General features: G+C 46.1%; 1 protein-coding gene across 1 annotated transcript in view; it reads right to left on the reverse strand.

The window, feature by feature from the left end:
- The window catches only part of LOC148042007 (Chaperone DnaJ-domain superfamily protein), a 117,959-nt gene that overhangs the window by 30,538 nt on the left and 60,918 nt on the right, over positions 1 to 26,503 (reverse strand). Inside the window, exon 6 of the mRNA XM_087688991.1 lies at positions 7,117 to 7,230. Within this exon, the coding sequence (XP_087545117.1) occupies positions 7,117 to 7,230 (114 nt within the window). The remainder of the gene's footprint in view (positions 1 to 7,116; positions 7,231 to 26,503) is intronic.

The raw sequence follows: 26,503 nt of genomic DNA on the forward strand, positions 1-26,503 counted from the left end.
CGTTCCCACGTCCCCGTACCCTAGGTTTGGCGTTCCCGTCTCCATCCCCGTCCCCGTTCCCCGTTCCCGTTCCCCGTTTCATGTTTCTATGGTTGCCCCAAGATGGACAACACCATGCCGACCCCCTGTATAGTCAGAGAACCACTCACAATGAGGGGTGACATGAAAGAAAGCACTTGAATCAAGAATCCAAGTATGCATATCATCATCTGTATCTGCAAGTAAAGCATATGCATCAAAGTGTGAAGAGACAAAGAGTACATCACTCCCACTGTCACTGTCATGAGTAACTACATTCACCTCTTCAATTTTTACACTGCTCTTCTTAGGCTGACTGTCCTTCTTCTCTTCCTTGCTATCATTTGTCTCCTTGCCCTTTCCATTCTCTTTCTTTCATTTGTAGCAGTCACGTTTAAAGTGACCCTTCTTGCCACAATGATGGCATTCAACATCTTTGCCACATGATTTATTGCGTCCCTTACTATCATATTTTCCTTTCTGTTGTGATTTGCCCCTAGTATGCAAAGCACTAGAAGACTTACTAGATGCATTGTTCTACCGATTCATTTCTTCCATAAGCAGAGCACTCTCTACATCAACATACAAAAGAATCTCATTAGAATTGCTCATAGCAGTCCTGAATGTATTCCAACTCTCTGGTGGTAGAGAGCAAAGCAAGAAAGTAGCCTTAAATTCCTCATCAATCATAAACTTCAAGGCAACCAACTTGCTGAAAATGGAGTTAAACTCACTCAAGTGAGTAGACATTGCTGTACCCTCTTTCATACGCAAATCCATAATATTTTTCAGCCAATACACTTTGCTTGCAGCACTCTTTTGTGGATACAGTTCTTCTAGTCTAGTCCATATAGCATATGCAGAATCAAAACCTTCAATGTTAAACAGCAAGGCATCAGAAATCGATAGCTCGATGGTTGAGCGTGCAAGCTCATTTAACCCATCCCAATCGTCCTGTTCCATATCTGCGGGCTTTGCCCTTTGTGTTTTGATCGGCTTTGCTTGCTTCTTTTGCAACAGGATATTATAGCACTGCTTTTGCTAAACTGCAAAGTTATGTGCTCCTTCAAGCTTTTTTTACGTGCATGAGATTACTGTTGTCACTGCTGCCAGCCATGATTTTCAGCCCAAATGTGACCAAAAAATCAGCAAATGCAGGCCCAAACTGTCACCCTAGTGACGAAGGTACAAACAAGTACCAACCAGCAATAAATGACCACTTGGAAGCACAAATTTCAGATCTGTAATTAAATTTTCAGAAGCACCAAACCATGTGCTACAGCATTCCACAACTGATTACAGCTGTTCCAAGGGCATATGCATCACATTACATGAGAAATCCCAAAATTTTAGCTGCAATTTTTGTTATACATGTACCCACGGGCATAAAATTTGACACGCACAGTCAAAAGCCCCAAAATTTTGTGCTCAAAGCATCAACCACACATCTACATTTTCTCTGTCATGCATAGAACAATAGGCCAATTTTGCCAAAATAGAGCAATTTCAGCAAAACCCCCAAATTTTACCAAGTGTTGATGTCCAAATTGCATGGAATTCAACCTGCATGTACATAAAATGACCAAATGCTGCACAGATTTTTCCCAAACTGCAAAAGTCCCAAATTGCACAGGATCCAATGTGCATCAATGTCGAGAAATTGGGTAAATTTCGGCCCAATTTGTGCATGTACATGAAAAGCCCCAAATGTCGGGAACAAAATGTCACAAATTCCTGCAATTTCTGAGACAGATATCACTGTTGCATCTTGCTTGCACCAAATCTGGACAAATCCCCAAATTTTCCAAGTCTTGCATGCACTTATTTCAGTGAAATTGAAAGAATTTCACTAAAAGGTGAAAAGCCCCAAAATTCCTGGGCAAATATGCATCGACTTTGCAATTTTTGAGCCAGAGTGTCCAATTCTGCATTAAGATTCCCAAATTCGAGAAAAGCCCCAAATTTATGGGCTTAAACCTGCACAAATTTGCACATTGTGCTTGCTCATGCGAACACCCAGAGAAGAGGAGGCAAATTCAAAGGAGATTTTGAAGAAATAGAATTTTTTATTTTATTTTTTTAATGACGCAAGGGCCCGTTGACCCGTGGGGCGAATTGCGTGACCTGCCAGCGCCACGTCGCCTGCCTGACCGCCGTCTCGTGACGCCACGCGCTAGCGCTTGGTCGCTGATGTGGCGCGTTTGGTGCCCGCAAGCCCTGTCATCGTCAGCTCATCCGATGCCTAGCTACCGTCTCGTCACCTGCCGTCTTCTCGGCAGCCTGAACTTGTCGACTGGTGCTGCCCGTTGGTCTTGCCCGACTTCCCTGCAGACGTCATTTACCACTTGTGAGCTATCGCCTGTCACCCAGAAGTCTTGTTGACTGCCTACATCAACCTATCGCCCAACGGCCACACACTCTGCAACTGCGAGTCACATTGTCTGGTGCTCGTCTGACCTTCTTTTGCCTCAAGCTGTTCGCGAGCTGCCCTTGATCTTTATCCCTTTGCTGTCACAAAATGCCTGAAAGGTCTTGGACACATATTCCCCACCATTATCAGAGCGAAGACACTTAAGTGTCTTATCTATCTAATTTTCAGCCAATGCCAAGAATTTTTTAAACTTGTCTAGCACTTCATCCTTGCTACGAATAGGGTAAACTTGTCTGAGCTTGGTAATGACTTTTGCAATGTTGTAAAGAGAGAGAGAGAGAGAGAGAGAGAGAGAGAGAGAGAGAGAACTTTTGCTAACGCAGTCTTGGAAGGCCCACACCAATACCCATCTACCAAAGTCATTGTGTCCATAGAGCACAAAATCCTTACATACCCTCCCCCAAACTATCACAATCCCCTCTATCCATGAGGGCTTCCTTATCCGACAAATCTCATATATAGGACGACTTGGTCATGCTTTGCTTGCAAGATAATCATATGTCTAGCAATAGAATGAGATACCTCTTGGAGCAGGCCGTAGACACACCACTATCTCCAACACTCTCTAGTCACTGTGCAAATTCCTAGAGTTGATCTCATCACAAGACCCCAACACATAATAGGTTTGGGGAATTGAGGCGAGCCCGAAGAATGAGCAGGAAACAAAGGACTCAAATCCATAATTTGAAGACCCCCCCGCACGGCAACAGCAAAGCTAGTAGAGAGGAGATTGGAGAGGGTGTATGCTAAGAGGAAACAAAGACAAGCTAGACTACAAAGCCACTCTAGTCGAGAGACAAACACACCCCATGAGGATCCTCTCATAGAATATACGAGACTCTAGAGGTCAACATTTTCAGTACAGCCAGAACCTCCACTTCTTGATAGAGTGAATATATTCAAGCTATGGGAAGTTGATGCCAATATAGAGCCAAACATACTAGCTAGTAGTTGTAGGGGTCACAAAAACATAGGCTACCGTTTGCATATGACTTGGGGAGAAACGGACCAAGTTGGTACTCAATTGGGGCATCATGATTCCAAGGAAAGCCATGTGCGTTTTTGTTAGATCAAAGAACATGCTTATTGGTCTACTGGTCATTAATGCCCCAAGCACAAATCGATGCCATGAAGAAAGCCAAATTAGAGTACAAGTTTCATATGAGAACTTCCTTCTAGACTCGAGTGGAAGACAAGGTTAATAGAGACTTTTCCGCACTACAAGGCCTAAATACTCTAGATAGGGTGTATGAAGACTTAGAGGAGCTGAAGGATTCGTTGCACAAGGCCCTCTAAAGGCACGACAAGTGGCTACATAGTAGCACACATGTTCGCTAGGATCTACGACTAAACACCCACCCTATGAGAGGGGGAAAGAGACAATACGGCACAACATTAGGAGGGTGGTCAAAGATAGGATGAACATTTGATGGCCCTTTTTGCAAAGGAGAAGCTAGAGAAGGCACTTCTCACACTACCTTCACACAGGTGTCTAGGAGAAAATGGATTGAATAAGCCCTTTCTTAGCTACTAAAATCTTATGGTTGCATGACTCATCTCAACTTTCTGCAAGATCATGGAATCATGGGTTATGTCAGGAGACTTTATGAGAAACTGATTCACCTCATTTTCGAGGGACATGGAGACAGATTATACATCTTACAGATGAGGGAAATGGAGACAAATGTACCTAATTTCCAAGGGAAATGGAGACAAATTATAGATCTTACAATCGAGGCCGAGGCATATAAGATCCTTGCAAAGATGATCAATCTCAAACTAGCCCCATTGATCCCAGACATTACCCACCCCACCCAAACTGGTTTTGACCGAGAATACATGATCTTCAACAACATCTTCACTCTTTGGAAGTCCACCGCTCTTGCCCGCTCTAAGAGCTAGGATCTTATTGTGCTCCTTCTTGACCTCGAGAAGGCATATGACCATGTGGATTGCAAGTTCTTGGAGGCATGATACTAAGGATCGGATTCCCAAAGAAATGGGTCAAGAGAGTAGTGGCTCTCTATTTCTCAACACACAACGAGATCATCACCAATGGGGCCAAAGTAGAGAGACTTAGTATCCAAAGATCAATGACTAAGGGTGGCCCAATCAAAGGCATCACGTTATCCATCCTTGAGTTCGAGCTTCTTGATATTCAGTTCGTTGACTACACAACATTTTATTTCAATGGAGATGAAAGTAATTTTAAAGCCTTTGGAGTAGCAATGAAAATATTTTGCAAAGCAACAAGTGCCATTATTAATTTGCACAAATGCTACGGATTTTTGGTTGTTACACCTATTGAGCTAAAACGTGCTTTTCAACTGATTAGCATTCTTAAACAGCCCCAAAACACAATTGATGAAAAACCCTAAAAAGGGGAGCAGTCCGAGAGAGTTTCAATGGTCCCCCAAAAACCCTAATTCTTTAGGGCACCCTTCAACATCTATAAATAGTCAAGCTGCCCCCATTCAACTTAATTCCACTCTATGCAGGCTTCACACCCTTGAGTGCAGATTTCAGCCATTAGTCTACCTCTACATGGCCATCTAGCCTTCGAGACTACTCCCACCTCTCCATCAGCCCTTGCAATGACCTGGTGCCTTCCTCCAAGCTATTGCCCACCACTGTCTGGCACCTTCTTCCAAGCTGCGTTTGGTATCCTCCAACTGCTTGCATTTTATGTTTGTTTCTCCAAGCGACATGTGCTGGTGTTGCTCCTCATCTAGGTGATATCCACAGCTTGCATTTACACTCATCTGGGGGCCACCTTCCATCTCCATACCTTCTCCTACTTGCGTTTGGTGCTCCAAGCCCTTCTAGCATCATCGTTTTGCACATTCCTCACTCCAACTGGTGGTCACAAACTTGGGATCCATCTTCGATGTGCCACTCTTCGACACTTAGCACTGCCCTTGACTATCTGTACACTCTTACATTCATTTACAGAATTCATTCACTTCAAAGTTGTGTTCTTCAGCCCTTCTTCTGTTTGTATTTGAGTTTTGAGTTTTGCATTTTGTGTTTAGGGTTTGAGTTTTGCTTTTTGTGTCTGAGTCTGTCTCTTTGTGTTTCTATCATGGTCGTACATTGTGTTTCCTTAGTACAAACCCTAGCAATTTTCTTCACAACACCAAGCAGCCGGAATGGCAACCATAAGAGAATTTCACCTTGGTTCCCAACAAGTCCACCATGAGATATCTTGGATAACGTGTGGGGGTTGACATTGCTTCAAAGCAGCAAAAGCAAGTGCCACCTCTTCTTCTAAACATCGAAGAAAAGCTCCTTTATTGTAGCTCGACAAGGCTTTCATTAGCAGGGAGAGTGGTGGTCGACAACCACGTTCTTCTTGTGAGCATCTGGTACAACAGTTCTTATCAGGCATTCTCCAAGTCATGCATTAGCTAGGTGAAGTGTCTTATCAAGAACTTTCTTTGGTTAGGTGTCAATGGTGATTGGGATATCATCATGTAGCCGAGAACTAGAGGAGGCTTGGAAATCACATACCCAAACAGCCAAAGCAAAGTGTTATTGGCTAAGCTGATTGTCAAAGTTCTTTTTCCAAGCAAGGAGTCTTGGAAGAAGCTTTTGATAGGGAGACTTCAATCTATCACACCTACACAAGGAGGACCATGGCAGCCCAGCATCCAACCACTAGATTTTTCAAGAGATCAACACCAAAGACTAAGGAGCTTTGAGGTCAGATTTGCAGCTACTATTATCACAGCTTGGAGATCTGTTTCATCTGGCCTTCATCAGCTACCATCAACTCAGCCAAAGAGAAGGCTCCTCTCCCCCTTTCCCTGAGCAAGGATATGGAAAGAAGAGCTTCTACTCTTCTATTCCCTCACTCCTTGCTTTGACAATGGCTCACCTCCTCCACTACTACAACCATGAAGAGGGAGAAGAAGAAGAAGAAGATAAGAAGCAGACAATTGCGGTCTTTGTTTTGCACCACAGAGAATAATTTCTATGTTTATTCTTTAAGTTGTATAACTTAGTCACTTACATTTGGGCATTTTCCCTCATCTGAGATTGTGACCCTGTCTGTTGTGTACAGGGTATAATTTACAATGCCACATCCATACCTAGGCCTTCATGTAATGGCTGTGGGATTAACAGTGAGCATACAAACTATGCCTACTTGACTTGTAGATTAATTCTGATGCATGCGGAACTGCAAGGCATTAATATTTAAGCCACTACGGTGTTTAATTTGCAATGCCACATCCATACTTAGGCCTTCATGGAATGTCTGTGGGATTACCAATGAACATACAAACTATTCCTAGTTGACTTGTAGATTAATTCTAATGCATGCGGAACTGCAAGGCATTAGTATTTAAGCCACTGACAATTAAGAACTAGAGAAGCCTTGTTAAATTGTGCAGCGTGTGAAAACCTGAAAAGTCACCAACTTTGGATTCAAATTAAATTATAATATGTTCATAGATTTATAAGCCAAGTGCACATGTCTCTGATTTGTGTGGAAGTCTTTTGTCTGACAGAGTTACTACTTGACAGCAGCCTTTACATGCATCCCGACTCAGAAAACAGCAAATTGAACAATGCAATCAATAACATTCCATCCATACCATAAAGGTAAAAGCAACAAAACTAAGTAGATCAACTTCTTTGAGGATAAACATGAAACAGTAGCATACCCTCATTTGCATTTTGCGTCTGCGCCATTCCTGCTCGGTAAGAATTTCTCGAACCCGTTGTTTCAATTTTTGCTTGAATTCCTCGCTCTCCTCATACAGTAACTCATACTTACCCTGAAGAAGCCAGCAGTTAAAAGTTTGATTAGCTAGGCTTACAAAGGATAGCTTGGACATTGTAACATCTAAATTTTCGCGAGGTAAGATGAAAATGTGAAGAGTAGAAGCTGATTAATTAAAGCAGTCTCTTTGAACATCAGCAAGTTGAAATCAAAGACCTCTAGTTTGACATAGGTGTCTTTATTCTTGACTGAGACAAGTTGTTCAATTACTTACATAGTGGAGCTTAAAGATCAAACAGCAATGGCAAAAGCAAATGCTTATTGATCAGTCAATTACACTTTAAAAACTGTTTAAAAAATGAGCTACAATTTCAGCTAATTCACCTTCAGTCATGACTGATAGCTATACTTCTGTGCTTGTCTTTTTCCTGAAGAGATATTATAAACATTTCTTATATCTACCATCCCATCTTTCAATCCAAAGAACAAGTGTTTAGGCTTCTGCTCTAGTTAGATCTAGCACAAGGCAAGTGTAAGCATGCTGCTCTAGTTGAAGTAGCAAATGTTTAAGAATTCGCAAATCAATCAGATTGCAAATGTAATCTGCCAGATTGCAGCAAGCTATAAACATATGCATCAATATATGTTTAATACAATTCATCTGGAAAAACTTGGCAGAAATCCCGAGTGTCACGACAACCCCAAAGCAAGTGCTGAGACAGACCACAGTTTTCAAACAGCACACACAACTAGCACAGAAACTATATTTCCCCTACAAAGACCATGCATACAATGCATCACCATTAACTAATACAATTTACTTACAATTTGTGCAAATTAGCTTTTCACCATCTAAATGGAATGCTTAAGCTCAATTTGGTCTTAGAATAGTCTTCAAAGTGAAGATACGCTAGGGTTTGCACAAAGACAACGCAAAATGTAAAAACACAACTAAAACACAATAACTCAGACAACAATGGAATATATGCAAACCTTGAATGTAAAACATAAAATGCAAAAACACAAATAGAAACAAAGAAGAAAGAGAACAAAGTAAATGAATCAATGCTGGAAATGAATGAGAGAAATGTACATAATGCTCAAGAGTAGAGCTGTCCAACAACTGGTGGCTCTCATGCGAGCCGGCTAAGGGAGATGTTGATATGTGCCATCCAGCAGAGATGGATCCCAAGTGCAATAACCACTAGTTGGAGCAGAGGCTGATGAAGAAAAGTCCTGAAAACACAAAAAAGATCTGTTGTACATGCAAACGCAAATCAAGCCAATGCTGAAAATGGAAGAGCAACAAGCTGGAAACTAGAATACAACTGTCTCTAGGGCTGGAACTAGTAAACACAGTAATGTAACCGCTTAAAGATGATGGCAGCTCATCACCGGCAGCAGTGGGAGGCTAGGTGACAGCTATAGACCATGCATGTAGCAGCAATCATTGGGGGCTGGACAGCTAGTGGAAGAGGACTCATGGCCAAAACCTACAAGACAAGGAAGGGCTGAATGGTGAGAAGCCTATCCATCTATAAATGTAGAAGGATCCTCCCAAATTAGGGCTTTTCTTGTGGGACACAAAAACTCTCTAGGATCGCAGACCATTTAATGAAACTTTTGGTAATGTTCGGGCACGACCCCCAGAAAGTCTCAGTGTCGCCCCGAGAAAGCAAAAGAGTAAAAAGCATACCATTAAATGTGGAAGCGCTCCCGAATCCTTGTAAAAGAGTGCCAGGCTCGCTCCTGTGCAAATTGTATGCATTAGTTGGGAATAGGATAAATTAAAATGGTGGGAAATGAGAAATGGGCTTAGGCCAATGGCCAACCATGTAAAAAAGGGGATGACCGCCCAAAGAAGGGAGGGCATGTATATAAAGTTCAAAAGTGAATGAAAAGCTCATTCTTGTGTGTGGCTAAAGCTTCTTCTTCTTCTTCTCTTGTTTCTTGCCTTCTTGCTTGTGCTTGAGAAAAGGAGTGAGGGAGTGTGAGAGGGTGAGGGAGTGAGTGTGTAAGAGTGAGGAATCGTGGAGAAAAAGCTCTCCATCTTCTTCTCTTCTCTTCTCTTCCCTTGTCTCGCGCGTGGCTATGGAGGATGAAGCGCATGGGAGAGGGATTGAGGTTGCTTGAGCTTGCCACAAGGATCGTGGAGCTACCGGTGTGCAAGAGAGAGGAGGGTACTCGATCGAGCATCAAGGTAAGCTCACTACACTCGTAAGGTAAGCATGGTGCGTCAGCTATGTGAGAGGTAGCCATGGCTGCTCGGCTTGAAACGCTTGATCAATAAGCGGTCCGTAGGTCTCGGGGTAGAGCTTGTAGCTCCCCTTCATTTGGTTCCATTGCCGGGACCGACGGAATCGAGCCTTGAGTGCCGCGCGCATCAAATCGAGCATAGGAGTAGGGCCTTTGCCCGAAATGGTGCTTGAGATAGATAGGAGATTTAGGAGGTTTAATCGTTGGAACAACTAAGTATTTTGAGTTTTTTTATCAGTGCTTAAGTAGGTAAATACAACCCATGCTTGGTTTTGCGATTTTTTGTTAGCATTAGGTAGGATAGGATTAAGATTCGAAACTGAAATGGTAGGGTTTTTGCTGCTGTAAATCTAGTTGCAATAAGAAAAAGAAGACAAAAATCGTGTTTTTTAAGGGGGAAATCGCAACGGGGAAAGGCTCTAAGGTTAGAGAGTGGTTGGGCAATGCTATGTAAGGCTGGGGCAAGGGGAGAAGAGCTCATTTGCATTCTGACTTAGTTGAGAGAGAGCAAGAGAGAGTGTGAGAACTACAGGCACAGGAGAGAAGCGGACGCCCTTCAATCACACTTCCGGGGTGCTACAGGTATACAAATCTCTTCCCCGGCATGCCCTTGTGTGTATTTAACAGCCTAGAATAGCTAATCATCAACATAACACTAGATTCGTCACCATTTTCATTGTCGGAAGTGCACCGACCCCGACGCGTTCGGACATTCGAACCCCAAAATCGAGCAGTTGGCTGCCCCGAACCTAAGGTTCGGCGTTCGGCCTTCGGGCATTCGGCCACGTGCCGTTCAGACTTCGGCCTTCAGCCGCCCGAACGAGGGCCTTCGGGCTTTGGAGTTTGGCCTTCGGGCCATCTAGCCATTCAGACCTTATCATTCGGGCTTCGGCAGTTCGGCCCCTCCGAATTCAGGATTTGGCCATTCGGTGTTCGGACGGCCGAATTGGACCGCCTGAACCCGGCCATTCGGGCCAACTCGAGTTCGGCCCTCGGACTCAGCCATTCAGGCTTCGGCCCTGGGACTCGGCCATTCGGCCTTCGGCCCGGACAAATGAGACATTCGGACTTCAACGGTTCGGACGCCGATTCTGGGATTCGGACCCTGCCATTCGGGCCAATTTTGCCCGAATGCATTTTTGACATTATTTTAATAATTTAAGCCCAGACCCACATTGCCGACACTAGTGCGACCCTGTAGGTGCGAGAAAATCATAGAAAACTTAGCCATGTGGCTAGGAAACCTAGCAGAGTGTGTTGTCGCAGCCTAGTTGCAACAGCAGACCGGACATCAGACCCCCAAATACCTGAGAGACGCAGCAGAGACCCAGATTTTAACCAGGCAGCCGTATGCTGACCTCATACCCAGTGGCCAAGAGCTGAAGGTAGCATTGACATCGCACTTGAGTGTTGTAATCCCACACACACAGTAGGCCACATTGGTTATGCACTGAAAGAGCAGAAAGCCTGATTTCGCACCAAACGCACAGACACCACACTGACTGTACATAATTTGAGGATTGGTTGTAATAACAAGGAATACACTCGAACATAATCATTCAAGGAACCCATCAATAGGAGTGAACCCCAAGACTTAGCAGACAAACAGGGTTAGGACCCAGGAGGACGTTAAGTGGACGCAAGGATCCAGAAGACGACAACATAGAGGATCGGGCGCTGCCAGAACTACTCGAACTGATCGACGGCCTTATGAAATTGGAGGCAGAAACAATGTCAGGATCAAGAGGTGACCGAGGAGAGGACCGGCTAGACCTAGGAGAATTCCCAGTCTCAGTACAGGAACTAGTCCATGACTACGATTTACTTACTAGGACCGTGATCCAGGGCAAACCTGTAGAAGAAGTGGTAGCGAGCCTCGAAGAAGAGAGAAGAGCAATCAGGAGAGCGCTAGAAGGCATAATTGCCTACAAACACGAGCAAAGGGCTAGAAAGCTACAGCAAGACGTAGATATGTATGAGGCTAGAAGGGTGCTAGACCTAGCTGGGACAGCCAAATCTGGACCGAATGAAGAGAGGGAACCCGCAGCAGAGGCTGACATGACATTGAGCGAACTTGTAGCCAAGCGACTCATAGACAATATGTCCGTTGAGCAGAGTGCTACAGCCCTAGCCACTGCACTACTCTCGGGATTGGGAGTCACGCAAGGGGCTAAAGGGCAGGCCAGAATCCCTATCGTAGCAAAACAGCTAGCGAAGTATGAGCCTAGCAGTGACCCATATAGCTTTATGGAGCAGTTCGAGCAAGTATGCGAAGCAAACGGTCTTGCTGACCTTGCGCAACGCTCTCAAGCTTTTGGCTTGTGCTTAGGCGATAAGGGGAGAATCTGGTATTCTAGCCTCGATGACGCAGAACGTACAAACTTTGCTCGCCTTAAGGGCCTCTTCATCAAGAGATTCTCGGAGGCAGGGTATTCAGACAACCTCATCATCCGGTTGATGAATATCAACCAAACAGAGAAGGAAGACGCCAGGGACTACGTCACTCATGTGCGTAACCTCTTCAAAAGGATCCCTGCCAATGAACGACCTACTGAGAGGGCAGTGTCTACAGTATTCATGAACGGAATTCGGAGTGAGGAGCTCTACAAGGCTTTGGCCAGTAACTCTACCTTGCAACGAGACGTGCTAGCCAGAGTTTTCGAAGAGGCAATACGTGTAGATGATCAGCTTAGGGAACGAAGCATGAGGACTACCAACCAAAGGGAAAGAGTATGGACCAAGGCCTAGAGATGGCGGAGATGAGAATGGAGATTGCACGACTGCAAGAATTGATAAGGAAACCTGTGCGATCGCATGTATAGTGTATATACTGTGGCGGCAATCACCTCCCAGCTGAATGCCAAGATCCTAGATCTAGCCCATGCTCAAATTGTGGTAGATTCGGAAATGATGCATTGCATTGCAGGATGCTGAGGAGATTCCCATACGCACAACAGTACAATCCTCTGTACTTAGGTAATAGACCACCAAATTTCTTTGGGAGGGGAGCCCAATTGGCACTCCTTGCACCAAATGACTCAAGACCTGTCGTACCTATGCTGGAGATGAACCCAGCAGGTATACCAAGACCACCAGGGCCTTTTATAACCCACCCATCGAGCGATGCTCCAATTCACTATGTGGAAGAGCCTAGTGAAGAGGAGACATATGTCAACTCGTACATATCCTATGACGAGGAGGGCAACCCAATCCTGATGGACTATCGGCCGGTGCCGATGATGGCATTAGGTAGAGGAAGAGGCAGAGGCTTTGGACGGCCAAGCCAAGATCTGATCACATGCTGGACCTGCGGCCATCCAGGCCACATTTCATCACGTTGCCCAGAGAAGGAACAGGCTAACAAGGACAAAGCGGATCTCCGATGCACAGAATGTGGGATCACTCACCTGTTTCCTGATTGTCCTAGGTGGAAACCATCAGCTAGCTCTGCCAACGTACCGTCAGTACCTCTAGGGCTGTTTGGAGTGGAAACCTTTGATAATGAGGACACACCTATCCCACTACAGATTATGACGCGAGCTCAAACAAGGCAGGCATGTATCTCCTTGCCTGGACCAAGTAACCTTGACACAGCCTCAATAGGAAAGAAAAGCCGAAGGAGAAGGAAAAAGAGAACAGACGCGAAGATAACCCTTAAAACCAAGAAAGCCACGACATTAGTGACAGGAAAGAAAGTCACGGATGCAGAGGCAAAGACCTCAGCCCCGAAGACAGCTGAGCTAGGGAGCGCCAAGGTAGGGGAATATCCCCATCCCAAACGGCAACTCGAAGCTATAGCCAAAGTCAAGGAGTGGGTCAAGGATGCCCAGGAGCACCTCAAGGATGCTGACCCCATACTAGAAGATCCAATGGACGATTTTTCCAGCGTGAGCACACCAATCTCACCCACAAAACCACAAACTAAAAGTGTATCCTTGCCACAGGGGGCAACTCAGCAGCAAGGCCAAAGGGGGACTTACCAGGGCAGACAGAATGCATGGCCCAAGAGTGCTAGCCTTAGGGGAAGACAAGGGCCGAGCAGTCTCCTTGCAACCTTGCTGTCCACCCCAGTAACTCTAAGCGTAAAAGACCTGCTTAGGCAGAATCCTTCTTTATGGCAGGAGTTAAAAGATTTGGTGGAGGGACACACAGGACTTACGGGTGCTGATCAGCAAGATCATGATGCAGTTACGCAAATCCCAAGTCTAACTCTACACTCAACTCCTAAGTCATTGCACATCAATGCTTTCTGGAAAGGCACTGAAATGCATGCAGTCCTATCTATTCTAGCCTTAGGAGATATGACGCGGAAAGGAATTGTAGACACACGCGCCCGTGTTAGCGTACTGAGCCATGCAGTTTTAGAGGTATGGGGAAACCCTCCTGTAGAGACAGCCAGGTTCGATGTCACGTTAGCAAATGGAATGAAGGTAAGGCCGTTCGGAGTCTTAAAGAACTGGCCAGTAAAGATTGCAGGTGTGCAATTATCCGTGAACTTCATTGTCATGAAGGGAGTGGACTACGACATACTGCTAGGCCAACTTTGGATAAGAAACGCTCGAGTCATTGAAGATTGGGAAAATGGTTTGATCTTCCTAGGGAGCAGAACTGAAGCAGTAAGGGTAGAGATGGACACTTGAAAAACGACCCCCGTTGAGCTAAATGCCATCTCAGCCATGCTGAAAGGCGATACTCAAACGACCAAACCCTATGGATCACCCACTAAATATATTCCCTGCCCTGAGGATGAGCGGGATTGGATGCACGTCTTGGCAACCATTGACCTACCATTCTCAGATGAGGAAGAACTATATCGGCAGGCTGCTAAAGCCGCAACCATGCCAATAGAGGAGCCAACTGTGCCACTCTGCATGATGGTAGGAAGCTCACTCAACCCAAGGAAACCTGTCTCGTTCCATATCCCCATCAATAAGCTAGAGCTTCAGGAAATCGTAGAGTATCTGACAGACACACTGAAGGGCAACTTGGCTGCCAACCTAAAGCCTCTACGTGATCTGTTGACTAAGCCAGAATGGAAATGGACCAAAGTCCACGATCTGAATTTGTTATACAATTGGGCTTTAGTTACTGACGACAAGGAGACTGAAGAGGAAAGCTTAGGCGATGATGAACGGTCTGAAGAGCAAGACTCTGACGACGAGGAATATGAGGACTGCCACTCTATAGGAGATGAAAGTGAGGAAGAGATGGATACAGTAGAGTATGACACAGAAGGGAGAACGATAGAACAAATCAAGATAGACTCGAGACCCAGGAAGGAAAAGACGAATTGGAGTGAAAAAGGAGTCATGCGGATGGAGTGCGATAGATCCTGGCTAGAACACATAGGAGCCGTGGATTACGAGCAAGCCGGAGTAGCACGACCATGGGTAATCCCAGTGCTCAAGACGGATGCACCTACTGAACTACGACCCCCTGGGGAAACTCCTTCCTCGAGCGAGGGATGCGAGTTTAACTCGGAGTCGGAAGTCAGCACTGAGAGTGATCCCGAGATACCCCAACCCTCTAAGGTCAAACGTACAAAAGGGGACTTGCCAGTCCACCTAAGGCGCAGGAGATTAAAGGAGGAGGCCAAGACACAAGCGAAGGACTCAGAAGCAGAGAGGCAAAAGAAACCGCAGGATCTACCCAAACGGCTTACAAAATTTAAAAAGGGTGACAGAGTAGTGATTTTGCTAGGTGCGAAGAGGCAGGGCCAAACTAGTGAACCGATTGAAGGACCCGCCAAAGTCAAGGAAGTCAACTTGGCTGGGGAGGGCGAAAAGCCAAGACCTGTATTCATTGCAGACGATTTGACCAAGGATAAGGAGGCCAAACTTATTGCAGTCTTGCAAGAGTATATTGATGTATTTGCCTGGACATTGGAAGAACTTAAAGGGGTCGACCCTAGGGTTGTGACTCATAATATCCCAATGGTCCCTGATGCAGTGCCAACAAAGCAACGACCTTACCCCATGAATCCCAAACACGCCCATGCAGTAAAAGAGGAGATTGATAAGCTCATGAAGGCGGGATTCATATATGAGATTGAGCACACGGACTGGGTATCACCGATTATGATCGTGATGAAGAAGAACGGAAAAATCCGAGTGTGCGTTAATTACAAGAAAGTTAATGCCGCTACGAAGAGGGATAACTACCCTTTACCATACACCGAGCACATGCTTGAGAGGGTAGCAGGTAAAGAGGCCTACAATTTTCTGGACGGCTTCTCGGGCTACAATCAGGTGCAATTGCACCCCAATGACAGGCACAAGACTGCCTTCGCCACGGAATGGGGTGTATTCGCCTACATTGTCATGCCCTTTGGCTGATGAATGCGCCTGCGACTTTCCAATGCTTAATGTGCACTATCTTCAAAGATATGCTTAGGCGCGAACTAGAGGTGTTTGTAGACGACTTATGCGTACACTTTAGTTGGGCCGAACACTTAGAGAAATTGAGAGCTGTCTTCGAACGGTGTCGGTTGTACAACCTCTCGTTGAACCCCTTGAAGTGCCAGTTCTGGGTGAAACACGGATGTATCCTAGGGCACGTGGTATCAAAGAACGGCATCACCACGGACTTTTCAAAAGTCAGAGTCATTGTCGACCTTCCGCCACCCAATAACTACAAGGGAGTTCTGTGTTTCTTAGGACATACTGGATACTATCGCCGCTTTGTACTAAATTATGCACTGATTGCTAGACCATTGTACAAGCTATTGATCATGTTCGAGTGGACTGAGGAATGCCAACGCGCATATGAAGAGTTGAAGAAGGCTCTTACCACTGCACCAATCTTACAAGCGCCAGACTGGAACATAACGTTTCATGTGCACATAGACACCTCTAAGTTTACTATTGGGGCCGTGCTATGCCAGCCTGGTGAACATAACTTAGACTATCCGGTGAGTTTTGCCAACAGGCAGCTCACAAGAACCGAGATGAATTATTCCACCACAGAAAGGGAGGGGTTGGCCATGGTATTTACTGTAAAGAAATTTAGACATTATCTGTTGGCCACTCCCTTTGTCTTCTTTATTGACCATCAAGCCTTGCTCTATCTTGTGAACAAGCCTTGCGCTACACGCATAGCTAGATGGTTACTTCTCCTATTGGAATTTGACTTCTCTGTGGTTGTACGCAAAGGCAAGCAGCATTACATGGCTGACCATATGTCCTGCATACCCACAGGAGAAGCCGCTGGACAAGGCATACCTGACGATTTACCGGATGCTCGTCTCTTTAACCTGTCTAGTGAGAGAGAATTGTTTAAAGCTGATCTGACGCCATATTGGGCCGATGATGTAGTTCAGATGCTGGAGAACGGATTACCTGAGAGACCAATTGAGAAGGCCAGGCTGAGGAGACTTATTTTGAAAATCCAACCATACCAATTGATAGCCGGCCAACTCTATAGGTTAGGACAAGACGGTTTGTTGCGCAGATACGTGTGTGAGCACGAGATGCACGATGCATTGAAAGAAGCACATGGCGGAATCACTGGAGGACACTTTAGCGGGGATACAACAGCCCGAAAGGTGCTGCAATCCCAACTATGGTGGCCCACCCTATTCCGTGATGCTGCTAAATTTGTGAAGCACTGCGACGAATGCCAAAGAACCAAGGTGCCCGTGCGCAAAGATAAAATGGAGTTGACCCCTGTCATAGCCCGACAACCCTTTGAAAAATGAGGCATCGACTTCATTGGACCTATCAGTCCAACGGCACAGTACTCTCAGGCTCGCTACATCATAGTGGCAACTGATTACCTAACGAAGTGGGCAGAGGCCAGAGCTACAAGGAAGAATGACGCTAGAACCACTGCAAAGTTCTTGTGGGAGCAGGTCATTTCACGGTTTGGGTGTCCAATAGAATTAGTCAGTGATCAGGGCACACACTTCATTAATGAGGTGATATCGAATCTACTCTCTACTTTTCTAATCATTCACAAAAAATCCTCGCCCTATTACGGTCAGGCTAACGGACAAGCAGAATCCACCAATAAAATCCTAGTCAATGTACACACAAAAGTGGTATCTACATCTCGGAGTGACTGGGACAACAAGTTAATGGCGGCCTTGTGGGCCTATCGTATGGCTTATAAAACGGCTATAGGCGAGACGCCCTTTAGACTGACTTATGGAACGGAGGCCATTCTGCTCTTAGAGTTTTTTGTCCCTAGCTTAAGGATAGCAATGCAGGAGCGCTGGGAGGGAAGAGACGCTTGGACAAATTGCTTGGTAGAGCTAGAACGTCTCACGGAAACCCGGCTCTTGGCCACCCATGCGTTGATTTGTGAGAAAGCACGAAGGAAAATGTGGTTTAACAAGCATCTCAAACAACGCGACTTTGATCAGGGGGATCTCGTTCTGCTATACTCTGTGAAGGGTCACAAACAGAAAATGAAATTCCGTAGACTGGGACCTTTCCGAGTACGTGCAATTAGTCGAACGGGCAACGTTGAATTAGAGACGCTCGAAGGCGAAGGAATCGGCTTTTTCAATGGCAACCGCATAAAAAAATACTATTCTCCTTCCCACCCGTTGCATGAGCCACCTATGTTGGAAGCCCCTGTCAACGTCTGAGTGGCTACTATTATGGAAATAATAGATCAAGATGAAGAAGCAGTGGCGCCCGCCTACTTACGAATCACCGTCACTACGGAAAAGACCTATTCTTTTGATGCTTTGATTAACGAAGGTGACGATTACAATATCTTGACGCATGACCATTGAACACGCATTGGTCAACCTAAACTGCAGCCCACCAACGCCAAACTCACCCCATTTGGGGGCAATGCTTACACGCTCTTAGGGAGGTGCAAAGTGGTCATTTCTATCGAGTCTAAAAGTATACCAGCTTTCTTGCACGTGTTGCCTAACACAAAAGAGACCGGTAATATGTCACTATTAGGTCGTACTTTTAAGAAGCAGACGAATTGTAATGTGGATTATAATCTAGAGCGCATCCATCTTGCTATAGGCAATGTGCGCATAGTGACGACTTTCAACAAGGGCTGTTCTGACCCTTTCAACATTGTGAAGCCACCGGTAGAAATCACTACGACCGCACTTACGCTCAAGTCTACACAGAAGGACACTAAGGTCTCACGCCAAGCTCTAGACCCTAGACCCAAACCCACCAAGAGTGCTCACAAGGCCAAGGAATCTAAGCTTATATGGGTGCCAAAGCGGCAAAGACCACCTCCGGGTAGACCACCCAAACGTGCTTCTAAACGCCAAAACAATCAGTCATCACGGCCTAAGAGGCAATTTGGACGCTATCAACATAGGCACACAACCACACCGCGATGGATCCCCAAAGATCTCTTGAGAGCGCAAGGCTACTATGAAGGCAACCCCTGGATTTGGGTGCCTAAGAATGGCAAGTCTAAAGGCTCAACTCCAAGCAACCTCACTCCAGTGAGAGAGGCTTGCAAACATAGCGCCCGGGCCGTAGTTAGCAAACCACTGCCGGCTGTGACTAATAAGTCCCAGCTAATTTATCGACCAAAGCAATCGCTAAAAGCCTCAAGCTTACCTCACTCAAAAGAGTTGAATACTTCCGTGACTGTGCACTCAAAACCCAGCACAACTTCCATGCCACCAGAGCTTCCTATAGCACTTCAAAGTGCTTCGAAGTGCAAAGCCACACCCGTGACACCAGCAATGGAGTCACTACTGTCTAGCTCAATCGCACCATCACCACCAACAGGTCTTAGGCCTTCCTATGTGGTACGATCTTTCCTTTCCTTGGCTAAAGACCTTGCTGAAACTTCGGGAGATGACCTTGTGACCTGCATTAAGGTGTTAGACCACACTTTCACCACATTTGCTAGGAGTTATGAGCGGTTGGACCTAGGTCTTCTTGATGAACCACTTGCTTCCGATGTTCGTGCATTACCATGCACTTGGGAGGAATACGAGTTTATGACCGTCAAATTCCCCAAGATTGTTGCTGAACTAATAGCAAATGAAGAAATCTCAAAGGAGCAAGTTGTTCTCAGGCGACTAATCACCTCATACCGTAAGCCTCCTCGTTCTGCTCCCAAACAAGAATTACATGAGCTCACGCAACTTGCAAGCTCAACTTCCTCGTTCTTATAGCAGTGGTTCACTTTGCGGACCCAATGGGAAAAGAAAGGCTGTCGTATCATGACAAATGCTGAACAAAGGAGGGCAATCAAGACCATTGAGTACGATCCTACTAATGTGGCACCTCTTTCATTTAGAGTTTTGGCCATTAACCGAAACCAACACTTAGATGACCAGGTCCTAGCCTATCCTTACATTGACCAATTCCTTACGGAAGAAGAACTGCACGTTGCAAGCCGCCTTAATACCGGAGATATTTTTCACGATGTCTTGACCTATATCTCCCAAGTTTTTGTACAACCCTGTGAACTCGATCGTCACGCTCAACTTGAGTACAACCCTGCATTTTATGAGTGGCTGTTGGCCGAAACACCCCATCACAATCACCTTTGATATCCTCACCACTTCGTTCAATCCTAGAAAGGATTTTCATCTTTCCGAGGGGGAGGAATAAGGCTAAGAAGGCATAAATAATTGTTGAAAGGTTAAACTCAGTGATCAAAAAAAAAAAAGTTAGTAAAATTTTTCAAGTTCTTTGCATTCCTGTTTTGCGTATTTCTCATGCTTAGCTTCATTTAGCCATGTTTTCCTTTTCCACTTGTGATTAATGAAAAGTATTTTTGTTGGGCAGGAACCCAAGATGGCTCATCAAGATCGCGCTCATAAGCTTCCCTTCACGGAAGAAAAAAAGCAAAAATATATGCTGAATCTGGAAATTCAAGCTTACGGACGGCTGAATTTCCGAACTATCCACAACCTATCCAGGGTCGTGGAAACGGAAAAAGCAGCTAAGCAGGTCATAGAAAAGTGCAATATGACCAAGTATGCGGAGAAGGCGGAGCAAAATGTGGATCATGCAAGGTGTGTTGAGTCCTTACAAACTTTTGACTCTGCCTCCAAGAGTGCCACGGTGACTATGGGAAGGGGGGATGCTGCCAGGCAAGTCAGGGTACCCTTAAGCAAGGAACTAGTAGAAAAGGCACTGGGCCTGGAATCAAGGGCCGTAAAGAGACCAAAAAGGGATGTCTTCGCCATGCTAAAAATGGACAGGGGCCAGGTGCGATCCAACGACGGAGTCAATATCCAGGACATCCCTGATGACAAAATCCGCATGCGTGCTAAAGTCATGCACACCCTCTTCTCCAGCCATCGATACACTACCTATATGGGCAGAATAAATGTGTCTATGCTCGAAAGCCTCGCGGCCAATGCACCAGAAGAGATCGACTGGAATGATTATGTAAGACACACAATCGAGAAGGCTGCCGTAGCACTTGATCTGGGAAACCAACCTGTTGGAGGTGAATCCCCAGCAGCAAAAGACAGAAAGAAGGCCGCCTCCAAAGCATCATTCATTGGGTATGGAGGTGTACTAACCGCCCTAATTGAAGAAGCAGTAAAGGAGGCAGGAGCAGCAGAGAAGGAGCAGGAGAGACCGCCACTCTCACCACACAGCGAAGAATCCTCTGGCTCTGACGAGGAAACAGAAATTGACGAGAGTAGTGATGAAGAAGAAAAGCAAGAAAAACAGCGCCAGCAATAGCAAAGAGAGTAGCGCACTAAGCGCTTCCAACACCAAAGGAAAGAAGAAAGGAGGAAGAAAGAGAAAGAAGAACTGCAAAAAGCGCAAAGAGTGTCAAGAGCCCAGGAAACAAAAAGGAAAAGGAAAGAAAAAGATGATGCACAGAGAGTGGAAGAGGAGTCTAGAAAGACAGAAGAGAAGAGGAAAAGAAGGGCTGAGCAGGAGGAAGAAGCCTTGAGGAAGAAGGAACAAGAAGATATAGAACTTGCAATTCGCCTATCTGTGGAACAACATCAACGACAAAGAAAGCAAACCCCGCCCCAGGAGGATAAGAACCCAGACACGAGCTCGAATGTGCTAGATCCCATCCCGCCGCCGGTCGCAGAGGGCAAGGGCAAGGAGGCCATCACGCCTGTCCCAACCAGTTTTGTGCCAACTAGCCCTGCTGCTTCCATAATAACCATCCCCGCCCCAGGAACTTCGCTAAAGGTCGATGAGAGCAATATGGTCACATGGCTGCAGTTCCTGGTGGAAAGGGAGTTAGCAAGAGAAGCTGGCGTAGCCACCCCAGTGTCAGGAGTGAAGAGGGCAGCCACGGCTGATGTGGAGCCAAGCCCAGAGCTTAAAAGACAGAAAACAGAAGCTACTACCACCGCCGCCACCATGTCCCATCCCCCACCTCCAGCATGCCAGTACGATGAGTACGTTAAAGAGCTGCTCTCGTAGCTAGAAAAGACCAAGGAAGGAAAGAGAACTGCCATGGAAGAGTTGGCAACAGAGCGAGAATCAAGAGCCACTCTCCAGCTGGAGAAAACTAAACAGATAACAGAGTACCAAAAGGAGATTACTGTGCTAAAGGAGGAAGCCAGCAATAGAGATGCAGAAGAAGGAAAAACCCTAAAGGAACATGATGCTGCCTGGGAGGGAAGAAGAAAAATCATAATGGATCGCCTCAACGGAGAGAGAGAGACCACTGCTCACTTGCGGCGCAAGAATGACCAGCTCACTGCAGCCAACCAGGAGGCACAAAACCAGCTTGAGAAGATCAAACAGGAGACTGCAGAGCTAGAAAAGCTAAGAGAAGAGCAGGTGCGAAGAATGCAGATGCAGCTGGATCAGCTCAGTGCGCAAATCGCCAATGGACACCAGGAGCAGTCCCGCCTACACCCCGAGCTCGAAGACCAAGAGCAACGACTCATGGCTATGACCCTCCATCAGGGGGAGAGCCTGGAAGATATGGAGAAGAGAGCGAAGGAATGGGCTGACCACAACGAAAGGAGGGTACGAGACCTAGCATGCCAATTGGCCAAAGCAAAAGGAGATAGAGTGTTGGCTAAAAATCAGGCAGAGGCTGCCCAGCTCTCTATGATGGCCCAGCAGCACACTTTCCTCAACACGCTACTTCACTCCACCAAAACAGAAGAAAACGAGGCCAATGATCAGCTACAGAAGAAGCTAGCCATTGCACGCAGAGCCCTAACAGTAGGCCTGCACGTACCACTGCAACTAGGAGGCCCGCCGTAGAGCCTGGAGGAGCAAAGAAAATACCTTACACAGGTAGGCCTAACGGTGCAAGAAATTGACGAACTTGGTTTCACAGAAGAGAAGGTGCAAGAAGAAGTGCAAGCAGAAGGGGGTGGACCAGAGTTTGATCTGGGACCTCAGGAGGAGGACTACGTCCCAGCATCCTCTCCTCCACGACAAGATGAAGTGCAGCCCACTGACACATCTGCTAAGAGAGAAGCAGCCCTGGCTAAGCGCAGAAGAGAAATGGTGGAGAAGGCAAGGAAGAAGCTGAACATTAGACCTGTCCCAAGGCAACCTGCTCCTCTCCCACCGCGCCCTGAGGACCTCCCCGCTGGATTCCATGCAGAGCTAATCATCTGGGAACAGCAAGAATGTGCCCGCAACCCCTTCGACTTGAGCTTCGAGCTTCCCACTAAACCAAATAGAGTAATGCCCATTGAAGTTGTAAACGATGTAATCGCTATGGGTGCAAGGCTCAAGGACAAGTGGCTAGCAGAGCGAGAGGCCAACCCAACTGCTTGGGAAACCGAGGGCCAGGAATTTTGGCATGATAAAGTCTTCCAGGTGCCTAGATCGGTGGAGGGCTACAATTGTCAACCCACCTGGAGAAGACGCATTTTTTATGTCAACCTTGGCGCTTGGATGGTGTTTTATAATACCCTTCCTTCTGAGAGAAACGACCCCAGCCGTATCCTCGAAGGGTAAGCGTGGATTTTAATCCGTCCATCCACGGCAGGTTTGACTTCCCTATCATCTATAACGCCAATAGCACCTCCTATAAAGATGCCCTTGTATTTACCCTCCCTAATTTGTACAGTTCCATAGATAGATTCCTTAGTGAGTTCACATCTTGTCCTGACCCCGCCTTCATAACAACCTGTAATTATCTTAGACTGATTAGGGTCCTAATCTACCAAGAGTCTGCACCTCAAGAACGCCACCTTCCACCCCTTTACTTCAATCCCAATGCCATAGATAGCAGCACCATGACTCGCCTCATGATGCGCGCTACTCTTTTGCCATCCTTCTGTATTGCACTGCTTGAGGATATGAGCGATAGTAAATTCACACAGTGCAACCACCCTTTCCTTTCCACTACCACTCTCAAGACCTGCCTCAATCTCAAGGGCTACATGCTGAGCCGCAGATTCCTTAACAAAGCCCCTCGCCCTCCACCATCCCCTACCCTCCATTCGGATGACGAGGATTAAACTCCCATCATGCCCTTGTATCACATGCATCTATGTATAACCTCTTCAAAAAAAAAAAGCCACAAGGCAACCAAAAAAAAAGGTGAACTGGAAAGAAGAGACAATAGCAAAGAATAGCAAAGCCAAGGGATGAATCTACTACTAAGCAAAGATAAGAGAGAGAAGACTTCACATGATGAGCTTGCAACTTCCCTTCGCCTTGTTGTGCACCATAGTCACTACATCTAGGGTTCTCCCTAGCCCCTTCCCCACTTCACACTTAGGGCACATCAAGGGCAGGACTTTCAGACCTATCACCCTAAGATTTGCACCGCACCTCCGACGACACACGAACTGGGTCCTCAAGTGTGGGACATTACCAAGGGCTTACCCAAGGTTAGACCCATCTTCCAGTTCCACTGCCACAGGCACCATGCACTACACGGTGCGCAAGACACACCCCTTAGGAAGTGCACAACTTTTCTTGCAGGTTATGTTTGTGTTTCAAGAACTGGCTACTCAGCTAAAGAAGATCATCCACGGCATCCTTTAATGACCAAAACTTTTTCCATGTGTCAGACATGACACCATTGCTGCTGTTTCAGGAGCTTTTCTGCATTGGATTGGACGGACCAACATGCTTCATGTCGCCAATCATCTGCCTGCTGATGGCTACCATGACTGAACCAAATCAAGCAAAAGGAGTACTCAGTAATAGATCTGCCATTGGCAGAGATTTTGGAACCTCATCTTCCAAAGATGCATGCCTAATGCCTCAAGATCTACGAATCGCTTATTAATTCCACAAGCCTGAAGATTTTCAATGCAAGGTTGAAGATCTTCAACGCAGCACTGAAGATCTTGAAATCACAGACAAAGATCTTCAAATAAAAGACAAAGATCTTCAAATCAAAGACACAGATCTTCAATGCGAAGACAAAGCTATGCTTTGTCAAGGCAGAGTTCGGGGGGGCATCTTCATGAAGATAACTGTGTGAGAAATGCCGAGCATCTTCATGAAGCCTAAAGCACACCAAAATCTCTCCTGGTCATCGTCATTAAACTCCATCACCTCTCATTCACACCCTCACCTTTGAATCAGTGTCATCTACCCACCAGTTCCGCTTAGCAGTAGACCCAACTGTCCCACTACTTTCCACCGCAGTGCCATTGGATTGGCACTTGGCTAGGAGGGGGGTAATGTTTACCGTGTTTACCAGCACAGAGGAGCGGGAAAATGGAGCAGAGGAGCGGGAAACTGGAAAAAAGGAAATAGCAAAAAAGGCACAGGATAAAAGAAGGAAAAGGCGCCTTGACCGGTAACCAAACCCTGAAAAATTTAAATGTTCGGGCACGACCCCCAGAAAGTCTCAATGTCGCCCCGAGAAAGCAAAAGAGTAAAAAGCGCACCATTAAATGTGAAAGCGCTCCTGAATCCTTGTAAAAGAGTGCCAGCCTCGCTCCTGTGCAAATTGTATGCATTAGTTGGGAATAGGATAAATTAGAATGGTGGGAAATGAGAAATGGGCTTAGGCCAATGGCCGGCCATGTAAAAAAGGGGATGACCGCCCAAAGAAGGGAGGGCATGTATATAAAGTTCAAAAGTGAGTGAGAAGCTCATTCTTGTGTGTGGCTAAAGCTTCTTCTTCTTCTTCTCTTGTTTCTTGCCTTCTTGCTTGTGCTTGAGAAAAGGAGTGAGGGAGTGTGAGAGGGTGAGGAAGTGAGTGTGTGAGAGTGAGGGATCGTGGAGAAGCTCTCCATCTCCTCTCTCCATCTTCTTCTCTTCTCTTCTCTTCCCTTGTCTCGCGCGTGGCTATAGAGGATGGAGCTCATGGGAGAGGGATTGAGGTTGCTTGAGCTTGCCACAAGGATCGTGGAGCTACCGGTGTGCAAGAGGTTGTTTTAAAGAGCTAATCAATTTGCCATGCATTGTATGCTCAACACCCCCTCTCAGACCCAAAACTAGAACCTAGAAAGGACTGGAAGAAAAGCTCAAGCCCATGTTTTACCCTAAAAAGTCCCACCCCAGAGCAACCAGATCATCAAACAAAGGGTGCATGTTGGTTGTCATGGCCTACCAAGACTACACAAGGGATGGTTATCTTACCAAGGGCGCCCAAGTGATCACACAAGAGAGTCCAAGGCATCAAACCAAGGGTGTTCCTTGGCTGCCCAGTGGCCTACTAGGACCTCCAAAGATGGATGGGACCACATTGAACCTTTTTTTTGGAGAAGATATGGTTTATGGCCTATCAAGTAACTATGCTCCGACGAAAGAATGAAAAGGAATGGTTGGATCCATGACATCACAAAACAAACAAGCTACTCCAACCATTTGTGGATGTCAGTGATGAAGAAAAAGGGAGAATAAGTATATAGGTGTGGTGGTAAGGTGGTGAAACAACCATTGATAGAAATAGCTCACGATCCGCTCAAGGGTGCTCTCCACAATGAGATGCATAGTTTAATGCCACAAGATGAGTGTCCATCATGGGGAAATTGTTCACTTGCCCAAGTGCCCTTTTACGAAGATGATGATGATCATGCAATGCAAAGGGGAGGTAAAACAAGGTAGGGAGGTCAAATGCCGAAACTTGTAGAATACCAAGAAAGGTAGGAGACCCCTCTCAACTATGGATGTCCATGCCAAAGGAGGAAGAGGAAACTAATGTTGATCTTCCTATGGTGCCAAGAACCATGATGAATCTGATAATAAAGGTAGACTTGACACCAC

This window comes from Lygodium microphyllum, chromosome 1 (assembly GCF_053477565.2).
Source record: "Lygodium microphyllum isolate KBCC chromosome 1, Lygodium_microphyllum_v1.1.10, whole genome shotgun sequence".
In the NCBI taxonomy this organism is placed as follows: domain Eukaryota; kingdom Viridiplantae; phylum Streptophyta; class Polypodiopsida; order Schizaeales; family Lygodiaceae; genus Lygodium; species Lygodium microphyllum.